General features: G+C 39.9%; 2 protein-coding genes across 5 annotated transcripts in view; both read left to right on the top strand.

Annotated features, from left to right (window-relative positions):
• Positions 1–1135: 1135 nt before the first annotated feature.
• On the top strand, positions 1136–14683 carry LOC111934634 (uncharacterized). Of its 3 annotated transcripts, XR_015275231.1 has the most exons (7): positions 1136–1268; positions 1522–4891; positions 5905–6026; positions 7681–7798; positions 9612–9648; positions 12344–12398; positions 14501–14683. XR_015275231.1 is itself a non-coding variant. In XM_086847136.1 (2 exons), exon 2 carries the CDS (start codon positions 1525–1527, stop codon positions 2140–2142), a length of 618 nt encoding a protein of 205 aa, XP_086703262.1. In that variant the 5' UTR covers positions 1136–1229; positions 1522–1524; the 3' UTR covers positions 2143–4614. The 3 variants fall into 3 exon arrangements, 1 of the variants encoding a protein (XP_086703262.1); XR_015275230.1 differs by having other exon boundaries at positions 12344–14683; XM_086847136.1 differs by lacking the exons at positions 5905–6026; positions 7681–7798; positions 9612–9648; positions 12344–12398; positions 14501–14683 and having other exon boundaries at positions 1136–1229; positions 1522–4614.
• Positions 14684–15632: 949 nt separating this feature from the next.
• LONP2 (lon peptidase 2, peroxisomal) overlaps positions 15633–20406 on the top strand; it is a 37881-nt gene continuing 33107 nt past the window's right edge. Inside the window, exons 1-5 of one of the 2 annotated variants that reach the window (XM_086847141.1) lie at positions 15633–15979; positions 16840–17074; positions 17775–17906; positions 19218–19340; positions 20192–20352. In XM_086847141.1, the coding sequence (XP_086703267.1) occupies positions 15747–15979; positions 16840–17074; positions 17775–17906; positions 19218–19340; positions 20192–20352 (884 nt within the window). In that variant the 5' untranslated portion in view covers positions 15633–15746. The remainder of the gene's footprint in view (positions 15980–16839; positions 17075–17774; positions 17907–19217; positions 19341–20191; positions 20353–20406) is intronic. The other variant, XR_015275234.1, reaches the window with a different exon arrangement.

Consider the following 20406-nt stretch of genomic DNA (forward strand, 5'->3'; position numbering starts at 1 on the left):
TACTACTCTCTTGAGATAATATCTGATGTTTTGTTCTTCTTGCCTTTTACTAGGAGAGAGACCTCAGAAGATGGATGTGTAAAGATCCTTCTTTATAAAATGTTTCAGAAAGTACATTAATTCATCTTGTTACTGTGAACTGATATTGGAAAAAAATCCACAATTACAATTGTGTTCACTATTTGAATCAAAATTTTCCATGCCTGAGGTGGTTGTTTCAAAAGTTGTTTCCCAATAGTACATTGTAATCAATTTAATGCATATTAAGACCTCATTCTTTATTTGGGTACACTTATCAGCTAATGAAATTGTCACTCATTGAAATTAATTTGTGAATTTAGCCATCTTCATCTGTAATCAAGCTGTAAAATATCTAACAAATATATACCAAATAGCTGACAAAAATATCTAAAATATTTACTAAAATATGCTAAAATATCTGACAAAAAAATTAATATAAACAAAGGTAATTGGACATGAGTGTTACAAAGTAGAAATGTTAAAAACCTTGTGCCACAATTTTGAAAGTGGTATAAGATGTGATATCTCCTTTTATGGTTATTTACCAAGCATATATGCTCCCAATTTAACCACTGAATATTCTTTTTTTCTGTGATTTCTATTACATTTTATTTTTTCTTTCAATACACTGCTGCTCGCTAAGAAATAGTCAAGGTTCCCTTTTTATAATCATTGCTGTATGCAAGTGATGTGAGGAATGTAAGGAAAAAAGCTTTAAAAATAAAAAAGTTTTGTTTAATGAAAGAGCTGCATGCTAATAACTGCTTGATTAGGAATATAAATGTATTTTTATATATTTATAAAATATATTATACATTCTTAAGAGGTATATATATAGATATATATAAACCTACAGAAGTAGAACCACTGAAATATGAAGGGACTTTTTGCACATAAAGTTCTTCTATATGTTCTAGACTTTTCTTGGGATTTTATCCTACATCTTATAACTTGTTAGGGAGGAATAACGGAGTTAGTGGTAATACAGGCACTAAAAAGCGCCTCCAAGACTCTCAGGGTACGTGGATGGCTGATTTCATGTGCTCTGTGCCTTGTGTGGTGCAGAGGCAGGGACAAGGGCCAAGGCCAGGCTGTGCCGTTGGGTTCCACGGCTGTGACATCGTGGAGGCCGAGCCATGAACACTGTTACCGGGCGCTCCAGAACACCGGGCTGCTACCGTTGACACTCACTGCGTCTCGAGGCAGCGGTCAGTGCGGCAGGAGGGAGGAAGGCTCTGCTGGACAAGGTCTGGGCCAGCAGGAGTGGCTGCCACGGAGGGTTGGGGGCTAGGGTGAGGGTGCAGGGGCCATGGGCCCACCTTGGGTAGAGCAGGTGCCACCCTGAGGCCACAGGGAAGTGGCCTCATTTCCACAGAGCTCGCTGAGCTTTCCCTTGAGCTTCCTCTCCCACCCATTCCCAGGGCCCTGCATGTCCTGCCCCACTGCCCCAGCAGCCATCTCCCTCCCAGCCCTGCTGACCCTCTTCTGTCCCTCCTCCAGACCATGGGTGGAACCTTCACCCAAGTCCTGGTGGTGCTGGGCGCCCTTTATTTCATGCTGCGGGCAGATGACCAGACTGTGAAAGTCACTGAGGAACTCCTGCACCAGCACAAGGAGCAGCGCAGGCAGGAGATGGCCGCGCTGCTGGCGATGCAGCAGAGGCAGGAGAAGGCCCGGATGCTCAAGGGAGAGCAGAAGAGCCAAGAGATGGCCTGGCTGCTGGAGATGCAGCAGAGGTGCCAGAAGTTGCTCGAAATTGCCCAGGGGAGCCCGTTGCTCTCGGCCTGCCAGCACTGGTGGTTCTGGGCCTCTGCGGAGATGCTGCTCACGCTCTTTGGCTTCTACTGGCTGCCCAGACGGGGCCGCTCTGCCTGCAAGAGCTCAGCCTGTGCAGAAATTCCAGCAGTGCCCAGAAGGAAGAGAAGGAGGAGGAGGAGGAGGAGGAACAGGATGCATGGCACAGCAGACTGCGGTGACAAGCTGGATCAAATCAGGTCTCTGGATCTGTGGAAGAACATGAAGAATTCAATGGAGGAGGGGATGAAAGAGATGATCGATGCATCTGCCAAGCCCTTCCCACAAGAAACTATTGGACAGAGCTGCATCCAGGGAATACACTAGTATTCATCCTTAGGGTGTATGTTTTGACCTTCCCAAAACCAGATTATATTCTAGATGCTTAAGAATTTTTAAGTATAGAGTATAGGAATATAAATTAAATTATTCATAAATAGGAAGTAGTGCTATTAAAGCAGAAAATGTAATGTTGACTAAATATGCATAGGATTGAGTCAAGGAAATAGAGTAGTATTCATTCTTAGACTTTATATTTTAGCTTTCCAAAACCAGATTGTATTTTAAATGTTTAGGAAGTTTTAAGTATAAATTATAAGAATATTAGTAAAATTGTTCATAAATAGGATGTAGAGCTATTAAAGAAACAAATGTAATGCTAACTAAATGTGCCTAGGGCTGCAGCCAAGCAATAGAGTAGAATTCATTTGTTCATTGTTATATTTTATATTATATATTTGTAGTTTATTTTATATTTGTTCATTGTATATTTTACCTATCCAAATTCAGACTGTATTTTAGATGTTTAAGAAGTTTTCATTTTAAGTATAAACTGTAAGAATGTTAGTAAAATTGTTCATAAATAGGATGTAGAACTTAGAGCTATTAAAGTAGCAAAAGTAATGCTAACTAAATGTACTATGATATCCACTGAAAGTCTTCTTCGTAAAAAGTCTTCTTCTTTGTAATGTCCATCATACTTTACTCAAGTAAAGCTTTGTTTTGGTTCAATTTTTGCAAGCTGAACTTTTAAAATATGTTAGAATTTGTAAGCAAATAAATTTTCCTTGTTTCAGAAGTGACATACTTGATGGAATTTTTTCCAGTACCCAAATGGTGTAAGACATTTTTGTAGGAAACAAATTAAGAAATAAAATTTATTTCTTGCACTGACAACCAGTTTATTTGAAGACATCTTTAGACGTAACATGCACAGCACATTTTTGCAGAGCCACATCTTATGAAATGCGTTTATATGTTCTTTAAGGCCCTGAGGCTGCGCTGTCCCCCGTTTCCCCCGTGCCGGCAGAGCTGTGGCAGCACAAGGCCCACGCTTCTCTTGCTTCTCTCTGAGAGGGCCTTGCTTTGGGCTTCTTTGGAGCGGCAACAGCAGCAGCCCGAGAAGCTGCATTGCCCAGCCCACGGTGTTTCGGGGGAATTGCACAAGGCCCGTGGGCAGCACGGAGCCACAGCCGGTTGGGGCCATTTTTGGTGTCTGGGGAGGCCCTTCCCGTTTCTCTCCCCCCACAACACCCCAAGGGTTCAGGAACGGCCGCACCGACCGCGCTGAGAGGGCAGCGCTGACCCCCCCAGACACCGCCGTGGGCACCGCAGGGACGCGGGGAGGCTCACACCGAGAGGCCCCAGCTCCCAGGAAGTGCCAGAGATTCCCACAAGCCCCTGCCTTCCCGGTTTTCTGTTCCGGGGAAAGGATGAGTCCGGTGGAGTTTGCCCGCCCTTTTCCCTCTGGCTTCCCACACGAGGGCGCCATCTTGGGAGGGGGTTGTCGCCATTTTCCTCCTTGGCCCTGGGCAGTCCGGCAGATTTCAGTAATTTTGTAACTACTGATTATCAGTGAATTTTTGCCTGTTGATGTTTCGTGGGTTTTTTTTGGCTTCTTTTTATTTTTTTTTTTATTTTTTTTTATTTTTTCCCCCCACTTATATCTACTCGCATTTGCCTCCTCTTATTGGTGAAAAGGGAATGGGTAAAACTAAAAGGGGAGCTAACCTATTTCAGAGTGTCTGCCTCTTAAATTAAACCAAGACAGTAGATGAAATAATTAATTTTTTTTCCCAAGTCCTGGAGTGAAGTTGCAGAGTGCTAATATTGAAATGAATGTCTGCTTCTAGCACTAGAAACAGCTTTGGACTTGATAATATAAAATTCAGAGCATCTAACCCCATGGTGCTATGAGCATGAATTTAAGGTTATAAATAAATATTACAGTATTCCTAAGTATTCATGCCAGTCATGAGCAGGACTTTTGGAACAGATTCAGGTTGCAGCTTCTGATGGATTTTGGTTAGGACCATACGCTGATTTAGCTGGTGAGACATGCAAATCGATGAATTTGGAGAGGGATATTTCATAGCCTTTTTCATTATGGGTAGAGACTAGATCTTGTATAACGTTTGAGGAGGATTGAAGCAAGCCTTTTTACTCTTATGTTTGTTTCTCTGTTTTTCTGTACAATATTACACACATCTTCTACTTACCTTTTTTATGTTAAATACATGATATGCTCCCCATCTCTTTTATTTTCTTAGAATAAGTTAAACAATGGGAACAGCACAAAACTCTTGCAGCTAACAGCTATCCTTTGATCATTAAGGGTGAAAGCCAACAATATGTAGCAGATGAGATTAATCCATTCGTTTAACTGTCAGCTCAAGGGAGAACAGAAGATATTATTAAGTATTCACCAAGTTCCTTTTATGGTTGTCAGACTGACCTTAAAAATGTTAACTGTAGAAATGTATGTGTTCTGAAGCAAATAAAGATATTTTGACACTTCCAGACAGGGATTAACATGTATTTTTTTAGGAGCATGAAAAACAACTTGAACACACCGCTGATGGTAAATTAAGGTCACATTCAGGGGCTATGAACAAAGCCCTGCCTTCCAATGGATGCTGCCTGCTCTGTTTCTGAGCAAACAGAAAAACCCCTTTCTGAAGAAAACCAGCAATTGCTACACATAACCTATGTCCTCCTCATACTGCTACAGGGCATGCACAGAGCGTTAGGACATCTGCTCCTGTTACCTTTCAACAAGGAACAAATGTCATATTCTGTGAGTTTAACTCAGCTCAGGTTGGGACTAAACATTATCTTGGCAACACACTGACCCACTTAAAAAAAAGCAAACTAAAGACACTATTTTCATAATATTGTTGCTAACAACATTTCATCTGTATGTTTCTGCATTTACTTTTTCAGTTACAGATGCAACTTAGTTTGCTATGGTGGAGTTAGGAGTCATTGTTTTAAAACTAGGTTCATATTTCTGAAGAACAGAGCTCTTACTTGTCCACCTGCCTTAAGTGGTGCTGAATTAGTCATTCTGATAATATTCAATTTCCAGAGCTTCTTGTCCTTGTCCAGACGATTCTTTGATGCAAAATTGAAAAAAACTTTTATAATTAGCTTTAAAAACTTCTAACTAACTATTTAAACCTAGTGACAATTTCCTTGGGATTTTTTTCCAGCCATGACAAAATGTTGTTTTTGGAGGTAAATAGGAAAAATGTTCCAACAGAATGTATGCATGTGTGTGTATATACACATTGTATCTTTGCATGTATTAGGGGATTAGAGGCCACGGTAAAGGGAATGTTTATAGACAGCTAATAAATAAGGCCAATTTCAAAGCAACATTTTATTACATTGATATCCAGTAGCAATACAATGCACATGGCCAGTGATTAGTTTTTAATTGCTGTCAATCATTATCAACACATGTTCAGTGTACGACTCCTTAACTTTCCCATAAAATATCAGTGTAAAAAAGCCCATGGCCCCATCCCATACAGTCAGCACTGATAGTCCTTGATGGTCTCACTTGCAGAAATCAGGGTGCTCAGAGGTGAGAGCTCTTCAGCTAGAAAAGCTGGAACTGAAGGAGGATTTTTTTTTTTTGACCCCTGCAGTTGTTTGCCTGTCCTTAGTGCTTTATGTTTCCCACAGCATCTTGTAATAGTTCCTTTTACTTTGTTGTCTTGGAATTCTGGCTTTTGCCAGGCATATTTCTTGCTTACTCTGCAGGATCACTTTGGTTTTATGAGACAATTTCTGCTTTTTCTGCAGGATTACTTTGATTTCCCTGGACATCTTTCCTGCCTGCTCTACATGCTTTCTCTTTTGTGCAGATTTTACTGCTTGCAGAAGTTTTCCTCTACACTATTTGTGCAGTTGTGCCATAAATCTCTGTATGCCCATTTTGCAGTACATATGTATATTCAAATATATATATATATATTTTTAACTGTGTTACATTAATGGCTGGTTGCTTGATATTGTTGTTCGTACTGTTACTGAGTTACAAGATCCTTATCCACTCCCAGTGGTTATTTTGGTTTTCTGAGGTCTAGGTTGAAGACAAACAAACATTATTTATATTTTAGTCTGTTTTTTTTCTAGGGACTCATCAAGCCTTTGCCTGAAGTCTGAAACTTCTGAAAAATCTGCTTGTTGTTTCTTCCAGTTAATCTTCTTATTTTGTTACTTGATACTTACTGGACAAAAAAAAAAAAAAAAGAGTTACATCCTTTTTTGTCTTGCTTCTCAGTTAGGATGCCCTTATTTCCTGTCTCTCTTATCTTTCTGTCTTCTGCTCCACCCTCACTATGCCTACAAACATCCCTTCAGTGTCTGGACTGCGTAGATTCTAAGTGGAATCAGTGAGATGTTTTTCCCAGTAGTGCTTTGGAATTAAGCCCCCAGTCTTTTTATTTCGCTTACATTACCTCATTTGTTTAGGCAGAATTCTCTGCTCAAGAGTCTTTAAACTGTGATTAGGGTCAACTTGTGCCAATGCTGTATTTTAACATTTAAATTGTGCATGCATATAGGTATGTAGGTGTGTGAACAAACAGGGAGTTCATAATGATCTAGACATACACACATCTATATTTACAGACATTGCAGAAATTTCTTCCTAGTGCTTCCTTGTCACCACAATTCAGTTGCACCAGGTGCCATATCCTTTTCCTCCACAGAGATTTAGATCACCTGCATATTTGATCAAGGCACAAGACAGCTCTTTCCAGTCTTCATAAATATTAATTATGTTAATTAAATATTAAATCAAATAGTAAATCATAATTAAAATTAAAATATTAAATATTTATTGAAGGAGATCTACTGTTGGTGACTCTGATAGCACATATCCAGACATTTCCTCCTAGTTACTGTTGTGTCATTAATAATTGTTATGGTAATGGTCCAGCAGCCAATTATGTGTTTCAGACTGCTATATTCATGTTCAAGTCACATCATTCTTTCTCCCTGAAAGATTTGCTGAGCTATATTGAAACCTCTGATAACATTTCTGCAGCAAATTTCTGGTTTGAAGAATGATGATTATAGCACAAGACCTGAGAATTATTCTGCTCAAAGCTGATCTTACTCCCCAATTCAAAGGCTGCTGGCCCTGGAACTTGGTCTTTGAGTAGTTTAGAACATAGTGAAGGAATGTTATACTTTAAACCTAATCATCACTGGGAAGGAAAAAAACCTCCAGCTGATTATACTTTCTACTCTTGGAATGTCATACCAAGAAGGCACTGAAGTTGGTATTTTTATTGCAAAATTGACATTAATTTACATTAGAACATGTAAATTATGGTAGGATAGGAAAAAATAAGGTTATTAATGCCTGTACTGTTTACTTTTTCACTATTTATGCTGTTTATTTTGAAGTTAATGTTTTCACATATTTAACTGATTTTCAAATATTCAAACCTGTCAGATTATTTTCACTAAATCAGCATTCTGAAGAAAAGTATAAAGAACTCACATATTTCCAGTATTAGAATCATAGTGTTTGACAAGAAATCCCACCTCTTGTCTTTTTCTTCCAAGTTTTAAGTGATAAAGTGCTCCTGAAACCTAGAAATCCAGCATGTCTGAAAGCATTTCTTTTTCATGGAATAGACCAGACATCACAGGCACAAAGGAATCAAAGCCCTTGATGCAACAGGTAGAACACTGAGTATGCAATAAATAAATGTGAGGGTTTCTGTGAAGCAGATCTGAGACTTTCTGATACCAAAAGATATTTGAATATTCCATCCTGAGACCTCAATTTCCCCAATAAAATATTTCATAGGAGAAATAAGAAAAGTCTGATATCTAGTGTTCACAGGAACTGATTTTATTAGTTTTTATTTCTGGCTTCATTTTTGTTCCCATGTGAAGATTCTATTCCACTTGAAATTGTGGAGGCTGAGATTATAATTGTCAGCCTAGTTACATCTACCTATTTGAAATAGCTGATCAAAAGTGAGTCAAGAAAGAATCAAAACATGTAAGTTCTGTTAATTTTTAAATTATGCATTTGTAATGTATCTGCTGTCACCATGTTTTGCCAGATAATTTTTTATAGCCAAATATTTCCTGAAATGCTTGCTTGCTGTTTATTCTGTTCATCCTAAATGTAGCAATTTAGAATTAAAAATAATTATCCCCTTAAATTATGTGGAGTATTTGCTTTTCATCAATTGTGCTGTAAATGTTTTTAAACTCATTGTGAGATTAAATGAGAAAGAAAGACGGTGAAATACTCACACTGCACATAATATATGTGCCACCTACTGTTGGACATTGTGATTCATATTACAACTACATTTATTAATATAGTATAGATATTATTTATAAATATTTTTTTGAAAGAGATGAGGCTAAAGAGAACTCCCTGCAATTACAGTAAAACAGTCAGGCTTTCCATCTATTTCTATCTGGAAACTACTTTTAAAAAATTCAAATATAAATTCTAAACATTTTGTAAAAAAAAACCAACCAACAAAAAAGAAGTTGATAGCAAAAAGATATTAATCTGTGTCTGAATGTTAAAAAGCTAACCAGAAGCCCATTATTAGGCATTTTTATTTAGCAACAGGGTCTTGATTAGGAGTGGCACCTGCAGAGCAGGCAGTGCTGGGTGAGATTTCTCGGCACCCTGCCTCTTGCAGCCGTGGCACAGATTCCTCTGGAATGTGCATGGCACAGCCATTTCATCTGCTCTGGACTGAATGAATAGATAAGAACAAAGCCACTGCTGCCACTAATATTTGCATGCCAGAATGGAACCAACTGGGCTTTCTCAAGTGTAATTGACAGAAAATATGTTCCTACCTTCCTTAACAGCTTAGAAATAAACATGAAAAGCCCAGCGTTTCTATTTCTCCTCTTCTGCATTTCCATAATTCAGGGGAAAATTCCTTATGTGGAAAGGAACCTGCTTGACATGTTTTCACTCTATCAATATTAATGTTTTCCAGAGGTGACTAGATAAATCAACAGAGATTGTTTGTCTCTCTGGCAAAAGAGGCCATAAAAGTAAATGACTGTGAGGAGAACAAAGTGGAGTAAAATGTTGAGATTTATCCAGAGGTGTGGGGAAATCAAGGTTGTTTTTTCATCTCTTAATTTGTAGTCCATTTTGACATGCATTCAGGATGGTCATTTCTTCTTCCTATCCTGAAGAAATAATGCCAAAATGAGTGATTGAATTCGAGACAGAAATAATTTTGGTAACATGTCTTGCTGTCTTGGATGGTACCAGAGAAACTGCTAGCTAAATGGAAGACTCTTTACTCAGGCCAGTTCTGAAGTGTACTGTACTCTTCATGCTTCATCATGAAGCTACAATATCTGTCCATCTTAAGAAAATTATGTACATCACAGTGACTTAGTAAATCTCATATTTGTAAATCACAAAATATTCTCAGCTATTTATTATATAGTTTATAATATTGAAGAATCCTGGCTTTCTTTTCTCTGTATATTTACAGAAGCTTTTGGCAAGACTCACAGGATTTTTTTGAACTGGTAAGGATTTTAAGATTTTATAATATGTACTTAAAATAAGTTTGTACACATGAAAGTTTTACAAAGAGTCAATAAGTAGAAACAAATGTACCTATATCTGCCATGTTTTGTATTTTCTCTATCGTAATATTCTACAAGAGGGCCAACAGGGGGGAAAACGTAGAACAGTGGATACTGTTGTGCTTAGCTAATACAATAATTTCTATGAAAAATAAGATGGGTTGAATTTAATTTATGTATATTAGAGGAATCAGCATGATGTAGCAGTGTTGTTGCTATGTACACATGGTATGTTTTTGCTGTGGAGATTGCAGAATTTCAGACAATGAGGTCAGTGGCTACCTGACCTGAATTTCCACAACTATATTAGAGAGGAAATTGGTTCTAGTTTATAATTTCCTGGAACATCCTCAGGGAGTACACAGTTATGATTACTCAGTGGCTTTAAATCAATGCAGCGACTGGAACAATATTTATAATATTTGGCAGCTTAAAAATATTTTTGAAGATGAAATGATGGATATAATTTTGGTTAATGGCTCTGTTCAGTTTGTATTGTGGTCTAAACTGGCACTGAAGGGTTGGGTATCTGTGTAGCACATCCCCTGCCAAATGGCAGAGTTCAGGCACAACAGCAAAGAATGAGATGGATTATTTTTCTAATTCAGAGATAGGTAATTACTTCTATTAACTTTAATTTTTAAGGGTTTTGCCTCTGAACAACTGAATAATGTTGATAAAATGTAGTTGAATAACTGAAAGCAGTGTAGGTCATGGTTCATGTAGAGGATCATTATCCTGCAGATTTGAAAGAGATCAGGTAGGAAAACATTCTTGAATTGATTGACCTACACTGTGCAGTTAATATCCTCTCAAACTGTTGGAAACACAGAAAAGTAACTAAATTCAGACCAGGCAGTCCAGTCTATCCAGTTGCTAAGGAGAAAAAGCAATACTCCTGTTTATTTCCAAACTTTACTGTGTTTATGTGTATGGAATAATTCTGGGTTCTGTTCCACAGTCTATGTGGACCTTCTATAAGGTCAAACCCTAAAATTACTTTGAACATTTGCATGCATTTTTTAGGTGTCAGCAAATTTCATTTGAACAATGGGAAAGAAAATGCTCCCTTGGGTAAGAGGGACATAAAAATGTGATTCTGCAGCTCCTGCACTAAAATACTGACTACAGATATGATTGACTTGGAAGACTGTTTATTTCAATAAGCTGTGGCAATAACTCCACTGTTTTCCACATTTCTCTTCTTTGCTGGCAAACTTTTTTCCACTTTATGAGGTTAAAAAAAAGGAGGGTTAGGCTTACAAAACCTTACCAAATATATCTGAGCTTCAAATGTAGGCTTTTCAGCTCTTTCTTTCAGTTGTATTATACTAAGGAAACATATTTTTATCTCTTACTAGCAGTTCTCTAAAATGTCTGATTTGGCAGTATGCAGATTAAAGAGGGAAAAAAAAATATATTCCAGGTAGTATGGTATTGTGTGCAGCAAAACTAAGTGTAAGTGAAATTCTCTTTCAATTCCTTCAGCTGTATCCTCATCAGCACAGCTCTACTGGAGTCATTTAATTTCCCATGGATATTCTCTGTCCTTTAGAAGTTCCTCTGAACCTTTAATTTTTTGTGGTATGGATATATCTGGTACGACAATCATGTCTGCTTAGGCAAGGCAGGCGAGAACTCTCTCTGCCCCATGCTATTCTAGCTCTAATTTAAAATTTTAGCAGTAATTTTGAATTCCTTTTCCTGTGTACCTCCCCCTGTCCCTTTCTTGGAGTTCACTCATACTTTTGAATAAAAGATTAAGACTTTAAGTTCAGCTGCTCTGGTGAGAGCTGTTAGCACTTACTCCTAAAACACATTTTACAGTTGCCATAAAGAATCCTACACAGAGCTTCAGAAATGTCTGAAAGGTCTCTCGCTCTGTTAGTCAGTAATGTGCTGCCAGCAACTCCTGCCGTGTGTTCCATGTGCTGTTCTTACATAACCAACTGGGAGCTTTTTAATCAATCAAGGTCTGAAAAGAACCAAATTCTTTTGTGTGAAGGAAGAATGATTGAGGATACAAATGATATCAAAGACTACATTAAAAAAACGGATTTTAAAATTTCCACTTCAACCTTACACCAGGTAGAATAATTAGACATTAAAATAAATGCACTTTAAAATGCAGTTCAGTTATATTATTACATCCTTTCAATAGCTTTACATAAACCTCCTTCCTAATTATGGTATTTTAAAGATTTTTGAAGTATTTGTGATGCAGGCCAAGATGGTAGGAAGCATCTGGGTTGGAGGAAATATTATTGAGGAAAATAATCTAATGAACAGACAAGTTATGAAGTCCATCTGTGCACAGACTATGTATCCATATAATCTCTCACCCCAGAAGACACAAAATGTATGTTTTATCACAACATGCATTGCAAAATCCTGACAGTTAATTCTTCATATTACACCAGGCTTGTATGTTCCTTATTGGATGTTTCTCATTAACTGATGTAGAAAAACAGACTTTGAGTTAATTCGAAGCATCTTTTCACAGCATCTTTAAGAAAAAATGTTTTGGTGGATTTGGAGCCAGATTATACAATTGTTAAGAGCAGCTCTTAAGTTTTCACACAGTAGAGAGGGAATTTGAAAAGAAAATGGGAACTCTTTTCTCTCTGATTTATAGCAGTTGAGACTGGAGAGAAATAGTTCCTAAAGAACATCACTGCATCAAACAATCTGTAAGTACGGAATAGAAGAGGTATGAGAAAGGGAAAGTCTGATGACAGATTGAGAATCTTGTTTTATAAAATAGCTGCAGAGGGCTTGAGAGCTTTAAAGAGTGCCAGTGAGGGGGCAGAAGAGAAGTGTGTGCACATCTTAGGAGAAAATTACTGAGCTTTAATCTCAAACATATTAACCTCAAGTCTTTATTGTGAGGTAGCTTGGTCTTGGTTTTTGGAAATATTGAGCTCTCTCACGTTTGTGTGAACAGAAGAAATAGTGCAGAGGTGGAGGGGAGAGGAAAAAGTTATATGAGTTTTACAGGCATAATATATATATCTGTGAATTGCAATCTTTTTTAAAGAAACAGGTGTTGAGATCATTACGGCAAAATCATTAGTATGATCTCCCAAGAAGCTCAGGAAGGGCATGGCTATCCTGTCAGTCTCTGAAGCACATGAAATGAATACCACTACTTACATGCTTCCCTGAGTCCTAAAACAATGCCCAGCTGTTCTATCAACGAAAATTCTATGGGGTCCAGTTGTTGTGTCAGTCCAGGTTCAGAGAGAGGAAGCAGGGGACTCTGCAGGACACGGATTTATGAACTGGGGAGCACAGGTGCACTACACCCTCTGGCAGAGTGGTCCCTGTCTTTACCCCATTTCACTGACACCCATCTCTCTCAGCCAGGTTTGGCTGCACCCAGACCAAAGCAGGACTACCTGAGCTGTGTGCAGTGGGGCTGTAGCCAAACAAACCTCACACTTGATTTCACAGCAAGGGAATATTGAATGGAAACACAAAGTGGGTATTACCCCCTTTATATTTATTTATACATTTGCAAGACAAGTACCAGAGTTATAGACTACCCACGTTTTAAGGAGGATGAGACTTTATTTAAAAAATGAGAAAGAGAAGCTCAACTTCTCTTTAGCTGTGACTCAGTCATGGAGCACTGGTTGTGGTCACTGAGGAATGATTTTTATATAGTAGGCAGCTCTTCAATCTGTTGGATACAACAGAAGCCAGTCTCTGGAAGCCGAGAGTACAAGTAAAATTTGCAAGGTGCAAATTCTAACCAGGTAATCATCTACTGAACAGCACATCCATAGAGGTAGTAGATGCTCTCTTGCAGTCACTTATGAGCAAGGTTGAATGCCTTTGAGATAGTGTCAGTCAAAAACTTGGATTTGATGCAGAAGTTGCTGGTGAGACTTAGAGGAGGTCAGGCCATGTGGCAATTGTCCCTTCTAATCTTAATTTTCTCGAGTTTGAGGCACATCTTAATACTGCTACACTGCCTGTCCAGCTGTCAAGAAATGTTCAGCTAGTCTAGAAAAACATTCTGAAAGGCTGTTGCTCAAATGTGACCTGTTCGTATTTAGGCAAAATACAATCTGGGGGATTCAGTACTATCTAGACATCATATGAGGATGTGACCCTGTAGTATCGCTTAGTTCACACAGCAAAACAGCCCTGGGTATTAAGAGCTGCTCAGGAGAAACAGGAAGGAATTTAAAAAGAATTATAATAATTGAGGTTTTTTTAATACAGCTCTAGTATTAATTAAGAAACTAACGATAATGACCACAGATACCAGTCATCTCTGAAAGAAGTAAAAAATGGTAGTCTGCAGAATTAACATGTCATTTGTAGATTCTTTTTAATCAAAATACTCATATTGAGAAAACTATTCAATAAATGTGATGAGCGAATATTTAACCTTTAGGTTTAGTTTGTGTTCACATTCCAAACAAATATAGTTAGAGATGCTTAAACATTTGGAAGTGTTGAACATATGTTTACAGAATAATTATATTTAACATTGGGAAATTCACAAAACACTTTCCACATGTGTTATATGTCCTTTTATATTAAAGTTTTCTAAATGTTATGTTGAATAGTATATTAAATTCCATCTTCTTTCTAAGGTACCTGAAGTGGTAGCTTTAGAAGGTATTTTTCTCAGCTGTAATAACTCCTTGCATTTAAATATATTGTTGGTATTTCCATATGTCCTATTACCTTGCATTTTTCAGTAAAGCAATAGATGAAGGTTTTAATAAACCCCATGATTAAGCAAGGTTTTTACTGCAGCTACCCTTTTGCATTTCAGATTGTCAATTTGTTGCTACTGTGATTTCCCCTCTGTACAGGATTACCTTAGTTCAACAGGAATCATGCAAGTCAGTGATTAACAAGAGATTGGCTAACGTAGTTCGCTGCATTGTGCAATTTTGATATTGCACCTCGTTTCACCAGTGGGGAAAAAAATAAAAAGGAAGGTTTCTAAACCCCACTTTTTTGTCTGAACTCTCCATTTTTTCATCTGAACTCTCCATAGGGTCTCAGTGCTTGGAGCCTTTTCACCTGGGCAGGGAGTTTTGGTTCACTGTCCTAGTGAGCTGTGCCCTGGCTGGTGCCTGCAGGGCTGGCGAACATCACTCCCAGGGTGTGAGCGAGGCCTCCGCAGGCTGCCAGGCTAGGAATGGGCTGGGAACGGGGAGCACCAGCTGGACTTTGCTTCTCGCTGCCCTTGAGGCCCCCGCAGGGAGCTGTCGGGTCCTGCACCTCCTCCCTCTGCTTTGGCCCTCCCAGGAGCACGTGGAAGGACACCCGCGCTCACCTGAGCTTCCCATGGAGGGTGGCAGAGCCCAACAGCTGCCCAGGGAGGGCCTGGGGTCTCCCTCTCTGGAGACATTTCAAACCCACCTGGGCGCGTTGCTGTGTCACCTGCGCCGGGTGACCCTGCCTGGGCAGGGGGTGGACTGGGTCATCTCCAGAGCTCCTTCCAACCAGAGCGACTCTGTGACTCTGAAACAGGATGCTGAGCCCGGCCACCCGGAGATGCAGGAGATTTGTGTAAAAAACATCAAAAAGTAGGATTTCACTTGGGAACCGTCCCATTTAACAAACGATAGGATTTGTTACGCGCTCTCTGTCCAGTGTAGGAGCCTTTAGCACACTTTCACAGCTCACAGCCCGCACCCATTGCCAGTGCCAGCCTGACACCTGCCGGCGGCCGAGCGGCCTCGGGGGGACAGAGGAGAACCGGCCCGGCTCTGTGTTTGAGAGGAGACCGGAGCCGAAAGGCCATGGGAGCGGCAGAAGGAGCGGCGGGAGTGCCTGGGGAGCGGTGGGGCCGATTCGGGGCCGATTCGGGAGCGGCGGGGGCGATTCGGGGCCGGGCCCGGGCCGGGGAGAGCGCGGCCGGCGCCGCCAGGGGGCGCAGCGGGCGGAGCGCGCGGCCGGTCCCTGCCGGCGGCCGTAGGAGGCGGGGCCGCGGCGGGTGAGGGGCCGGGCTGCCATGGCGGCGGGGCGGGCGTGAGGGCCGCGGGGCAGGGCGAGGGTCACGGGCAGCCATGGCGGCGGGCAGCGCTATCCAGATCCCTACCCGGCTGCCGCTGCTGCTCACACACGAGAGCGTGCTGCTGCCCGGTTCCACCATGCGCACCAGCGTGGACTCTCCGCGCAACATGCAGCTGGTGCGCAGCCGGCTGCTGAAGGGCACTTCGCTGCGGAGCACCATCATCGGCGTGATCCCCAACACCAGCGACCCCACCTCCGACTGCGACGACCTGCCCAACCTGCACAGGTGCGGCTCGGCCCGGCTCTCCCTGCCACCCTCGCGGCCTGCGGCTCCCCCGGATCCCGGCCCGGCCTCCCCGGCCGGGGCTCTCCCTGGGGTCACCTCACGGGGCCGCCCGGCTCCGCCGCCCCGGGAAACGCCTCTGCCCTCCGAGAAGCCTCCTCGCACCGCCGGCCCAGCGGGCGAGGTGCCGGCACGGGCTGGCCGGAGGGGAAGTTTGAATAGAGGCTAAGGTGGGCGAGCAAAATATGACGAAAGAATGCAAATCTAGGGCTGTCGCAGCTGTTAACCATAGCATTTTTCACCTAATAGGTAACACGGATATTGGCTTCGTTCCCATAAAAAAAAAACAAATTGTATTTCTTTGTGGTGAAACTAACATGCTGTAACCTTTACTCTCCGAACTTTGTCGTATCAGTGGACGTGGTTAGATGTTGCAAGAAAGTAACTTTTCTTGTAAATTGTTTAAGTAGGTAAGGTGATGGAAAACATGGATTCAGTACCAGACCGGGAAATTAAGTGAAGAACCGTCCTTTACGAACACTCTTATTTCCCAGTGCATGTTACTTAAGCAGAAACGTCAGTGTGCCTGCCCACAGCCAAATTCATTATTATGAAGAAGTTACATATGTTTCTAAATTGCACGACTGTATTACAGTGCCTTACTTAGTTTTTCAGTTAACTCGTTCAGGTTTTAAGGTTTGGTTTTGTAACCTGTGTTACAAAGGGAATTGGATAATTTGATTTCATTTCATAATAGGAACTATGTCCCAGCAGGTTCATCGGAAGCTTGGTTACTTCAGATAAGGAGCACACAAAATGTTCTGTGGCAGGTGGCATAATACAAGGATTTGGTCTGTTTTTAGGATTGGCACTGCTGCCCTGGCAGTTCAGGTGGTCGGTAGCAACTGGCCCAAGCCCCATTACACACTGCTGGTGACAGGCCTCTGCAGATTCCAGGTCCTGCAGCTGCTGAAGGAGAAGCCCTATCCCATTGCTGAAGTGCAGCAGTTAGATCGACTTGAGCAGTTCACTAATGGCCATAAATCTGAGGAGGAGCTTGGAGAGCTGTCAGAACAATTCTACAAGTATGCAGTACAGGTACTTAATTTGTTTTATTCTTGTGTGTCACATAACCTGTGGGTTCACTTAGGCTTTTTGTTTGTTTTCTATCCGTCCTTCTGTATCTCCAGTTCCTATATTTTTCAGCGATGAGTAGAGTTTCAGTATTTCTGCTGTGAAATAAATGTTACTGTTACATCTTGAAGTTTCTGTGCAAAGTTCCAGGATGTCTACATAGCTCATTGCAGCTGAGTCTTGTGTAACTGCTTGTGTTGGTGTTATGATAAGTAGGTGTTTTATATATAGCAATACTATAAATACATTCTAGTAAAAGATTTGATTAATTTTTCTTGAATTTTACAGAGACGTAATAAAATACATACAATAGAAGTATAATGAATTGGAATTTAAAGGATGTATCGAAAAAGAGTCATGGGGAAGTTTTTAACTAGGGTGTGTGGGGGAAATAGGAGATGTATATATTGAAAAAAATGCTGCAAACAATAGTGATGATACTTTTGAACTTCTCAAACAAGCAGAAAGCTCAAGGTCTTGGTGCTCTATGCTGAGTTAGTGCCTCATCTGCAAACTTTTGGTGAACTTATTGCAGTAGCTTTTTGGCAAACTACCTAGACGTGCTGCACACTGAAAGACACAATCCTGTTTAGGTCAGAGAGCCACTGAGATAATTCTAAAAGAAAGCCAGTGGCCATTAAGCATTGTTCCTTGTGTGTTGTAGCTGGTTGAGATGCTGGATATGTCAGTGCCTGCAGTCGCAAAGCTCCGGCGTCTCCTGGACAATCTGCCCAGAGAAGCTCTGCCAGATATCCTGACCTCTATCATCCGAACAACCAACCAAGAGAAGCTGCAGGTACCATGTTCATCAGCGGTTTTAATGGTAGTTAGGTATTGCTGTCTTTTTTAAGTCAGTCACTTTTAGGTAATTTTGGAATTGCTTTCACTTGTGACTATAGTGATAACATCATGCCAACAAAGATTTGTGTCACAACTGAGTGTGAATGCTTGCAAAATGGTTTGATGGTGTTGTTTAAAGTGTTTATATATGCATATGGCAGAACTCACCTAAGGTAAATAAAACTGTTTGGATCTATATGGGAAATCTTAGAAATGGTTCATTTTATTAAACAATAAGTAGAGCATGGACTTAACACAGTAAAGATGATAAATCTTCCTTCAGATTGTGTTGAAATTGTGCTTACTTATCCCAGCTGACTGATCATTATGCATACCTTAATACAAGTAACTTCAGAATTAAAATTGTTTTAATATTAGAATTAAATATTTTTTAAAACATCTTGAAGTCTGGGTTTCTTTAAACACTAAGTGGTTAAATTTCTGTCATATGTCAAAGTAAATCTATGCAAAAATGATCTTTATGGCTTGGTGCTTATTCATCTGATTTCTGTATTTGCTTGCTGTGTTTTCAAAGATGTTCTTTTTCTTCTCTAACTGCTTATGCTGCACCTGGAATTGAAAGTGTGTTAGGTTCTTTCAAAGCACCACAAGTAGAAATTAATGCAATAATTTGAAGGAAAGCTGTGTACTGTAGCTGAATATCGTGCTGGAGAAAGGTACATTAGTTATTAGTGCATCACTTTCTTTTTTACTAGAAGTTCTAAAGAAAAGAGCAGCTGGTGGAAGCTATGGAAGTACAGAAGAGCAGAAGTCTACCCATTTCCACATACTAACTTCATTTAATATGAAAGTGGAATTGTGTGCAAAATATTAAAAAGACAAAATAAACAAAAAATCTCTGAACAAAAACTTTAAGGCACAAGGTGATTTTTTTTTTCCCTGGGTTACGCAAGGAGATGGTGCTGTGACTTTCTTAAGGGGACCATCTCTTTCCTGAGGCCCAGTAACTGAAAAACAGGACATTGATAGATGTTTGTCACAGAAAATGCAACTGAAATATTAAGATATTTTTAAGCTAGACTGGATAAGATAATTTTATCTAGTTTGAAATGCTTTGTAGTTCAGGCATCCAGACCCTTGAGGCTAGATTTTGTGTACTGTATTCTCCTTGCTTTTCTTACTGCCTGTTTTCCTAAATCCATCTATTCTATACCTCTGGTCAAAAGACAGTAGCAGTACCTCCATGTTCCCCCAGAGTGAGGATTCATTGGTGTGAACTTGGCTGCTTACAACTCCTTGCTCTTAGATTTTAGATGCTGTTAGGCTGGAGGAACGGTTCAAGATGACCATACCATTGCTTGTTAGACAGATTGAAGGCCTGAAGCTGCTTCAGAAAACAAGGAAGTCCAAACAGGATGATGATAAAAGGGTATGGAGCTTTAAATCTGGAATATTTAAAAATGTAAATAAGTACTAAGATGCACTTTTTAAGCAGGCTAATGAGTGCATGATTTTAATCTGTGCTTTTTTAATGTATGGCCATAGTGTGAGATCAAGTCTGGAACTGCAGAGAACACCCAGCTGGAAACTTTGGCTGTGTAGATACACAAAAGACAAAATATTTGTTTAAAACTGCCTAGGCTTTATTTTAATTATTTTAAATTGAATTTTTATTTTAATCTGAGCACTTTGTGACATTAAATGAATGCTCAGATTCCTTTGAAGAGTCAGTTCATGTGCAGTGTATACACACAGTGTGTTCTGGCCTGTGCAGTGAAAGGTGTATCTTTTACTGATGGCATTGCAGAGGAGTGGCAGCTTTTGAACTACAGATAACAATGGGTGTTGGAAATGGAGCTTGTTCACTTTTGCTGCATCTATCTGCACTTACATAGTTTAGTAACTGGAAGTCATTGAGAAACTAAAAAAGATGAGAGATTTACCCATTTTGTAAAGAGTAAGTTTATTCTGCTTAATATGATTGGCTGCAGTGCTTGAAATATCGCAAATAGCTCCTTTCAGTTTTGTTCCTGTTTTGTGTTGTTTGCTAGTTTAGGATATATGATAAACTTACTAAGGAAATATATGAAGAACTGTAACTCTTTAAAGTAACACAAATAACAATTTTTGAAGTTAATTTTTGAGTTAAAACTTTCTGGAGTTCTGAATTTTTCTGTGAATTTTTATGTTTTTTGCCATGATTTTCATTCAAAACCAAATTACACAGCTTATTTAAAAACCAAGACCTGGAGCAATTCTGTGGCTGTTTCCATTGCACAGGTTGTAGCTATTCGTCCTAATAGAAAATTCAGTCATGGGAGCATTACAGAAGATGAAGAGGAAGAAGAAGATCATGATGATGTTGTCATGCTAGAAAAAAAGATTAGAACATCCAGTATGTCAGAACAAGCTCTTAAAGTTTGTCTTAAAGAAATAAAAAGGTAGGAGGCTTTTAAATGGTGGGGTTTTTTACATTTTAAAACAAATCTTGCAGA

Source organism: Cyanistes caeruleus, chromosome 12 (assembly GCF_971803275.1).
Source record: "Cyanistes caeruleus chromosome 12, bCyaCae1.hap1.1, whole genome shotgun sequence".
Lineage (NCBI taxonomy): Eukaryota > Metazoa > Chordata > Aves > Passeriformes > Paridae > Cyanistes > Cyanistes caeruleus.

Bases quoted from the DNA above. Each gene is read 5' to 3' on its own strand.
- LOC111934634 (XM_086847136.1), top strand. From the start codon at position 1,525: ATGGGTGGAACCTTCACCCAAGTCCTGGTGGTGCTGGGCGCCCTTTAT.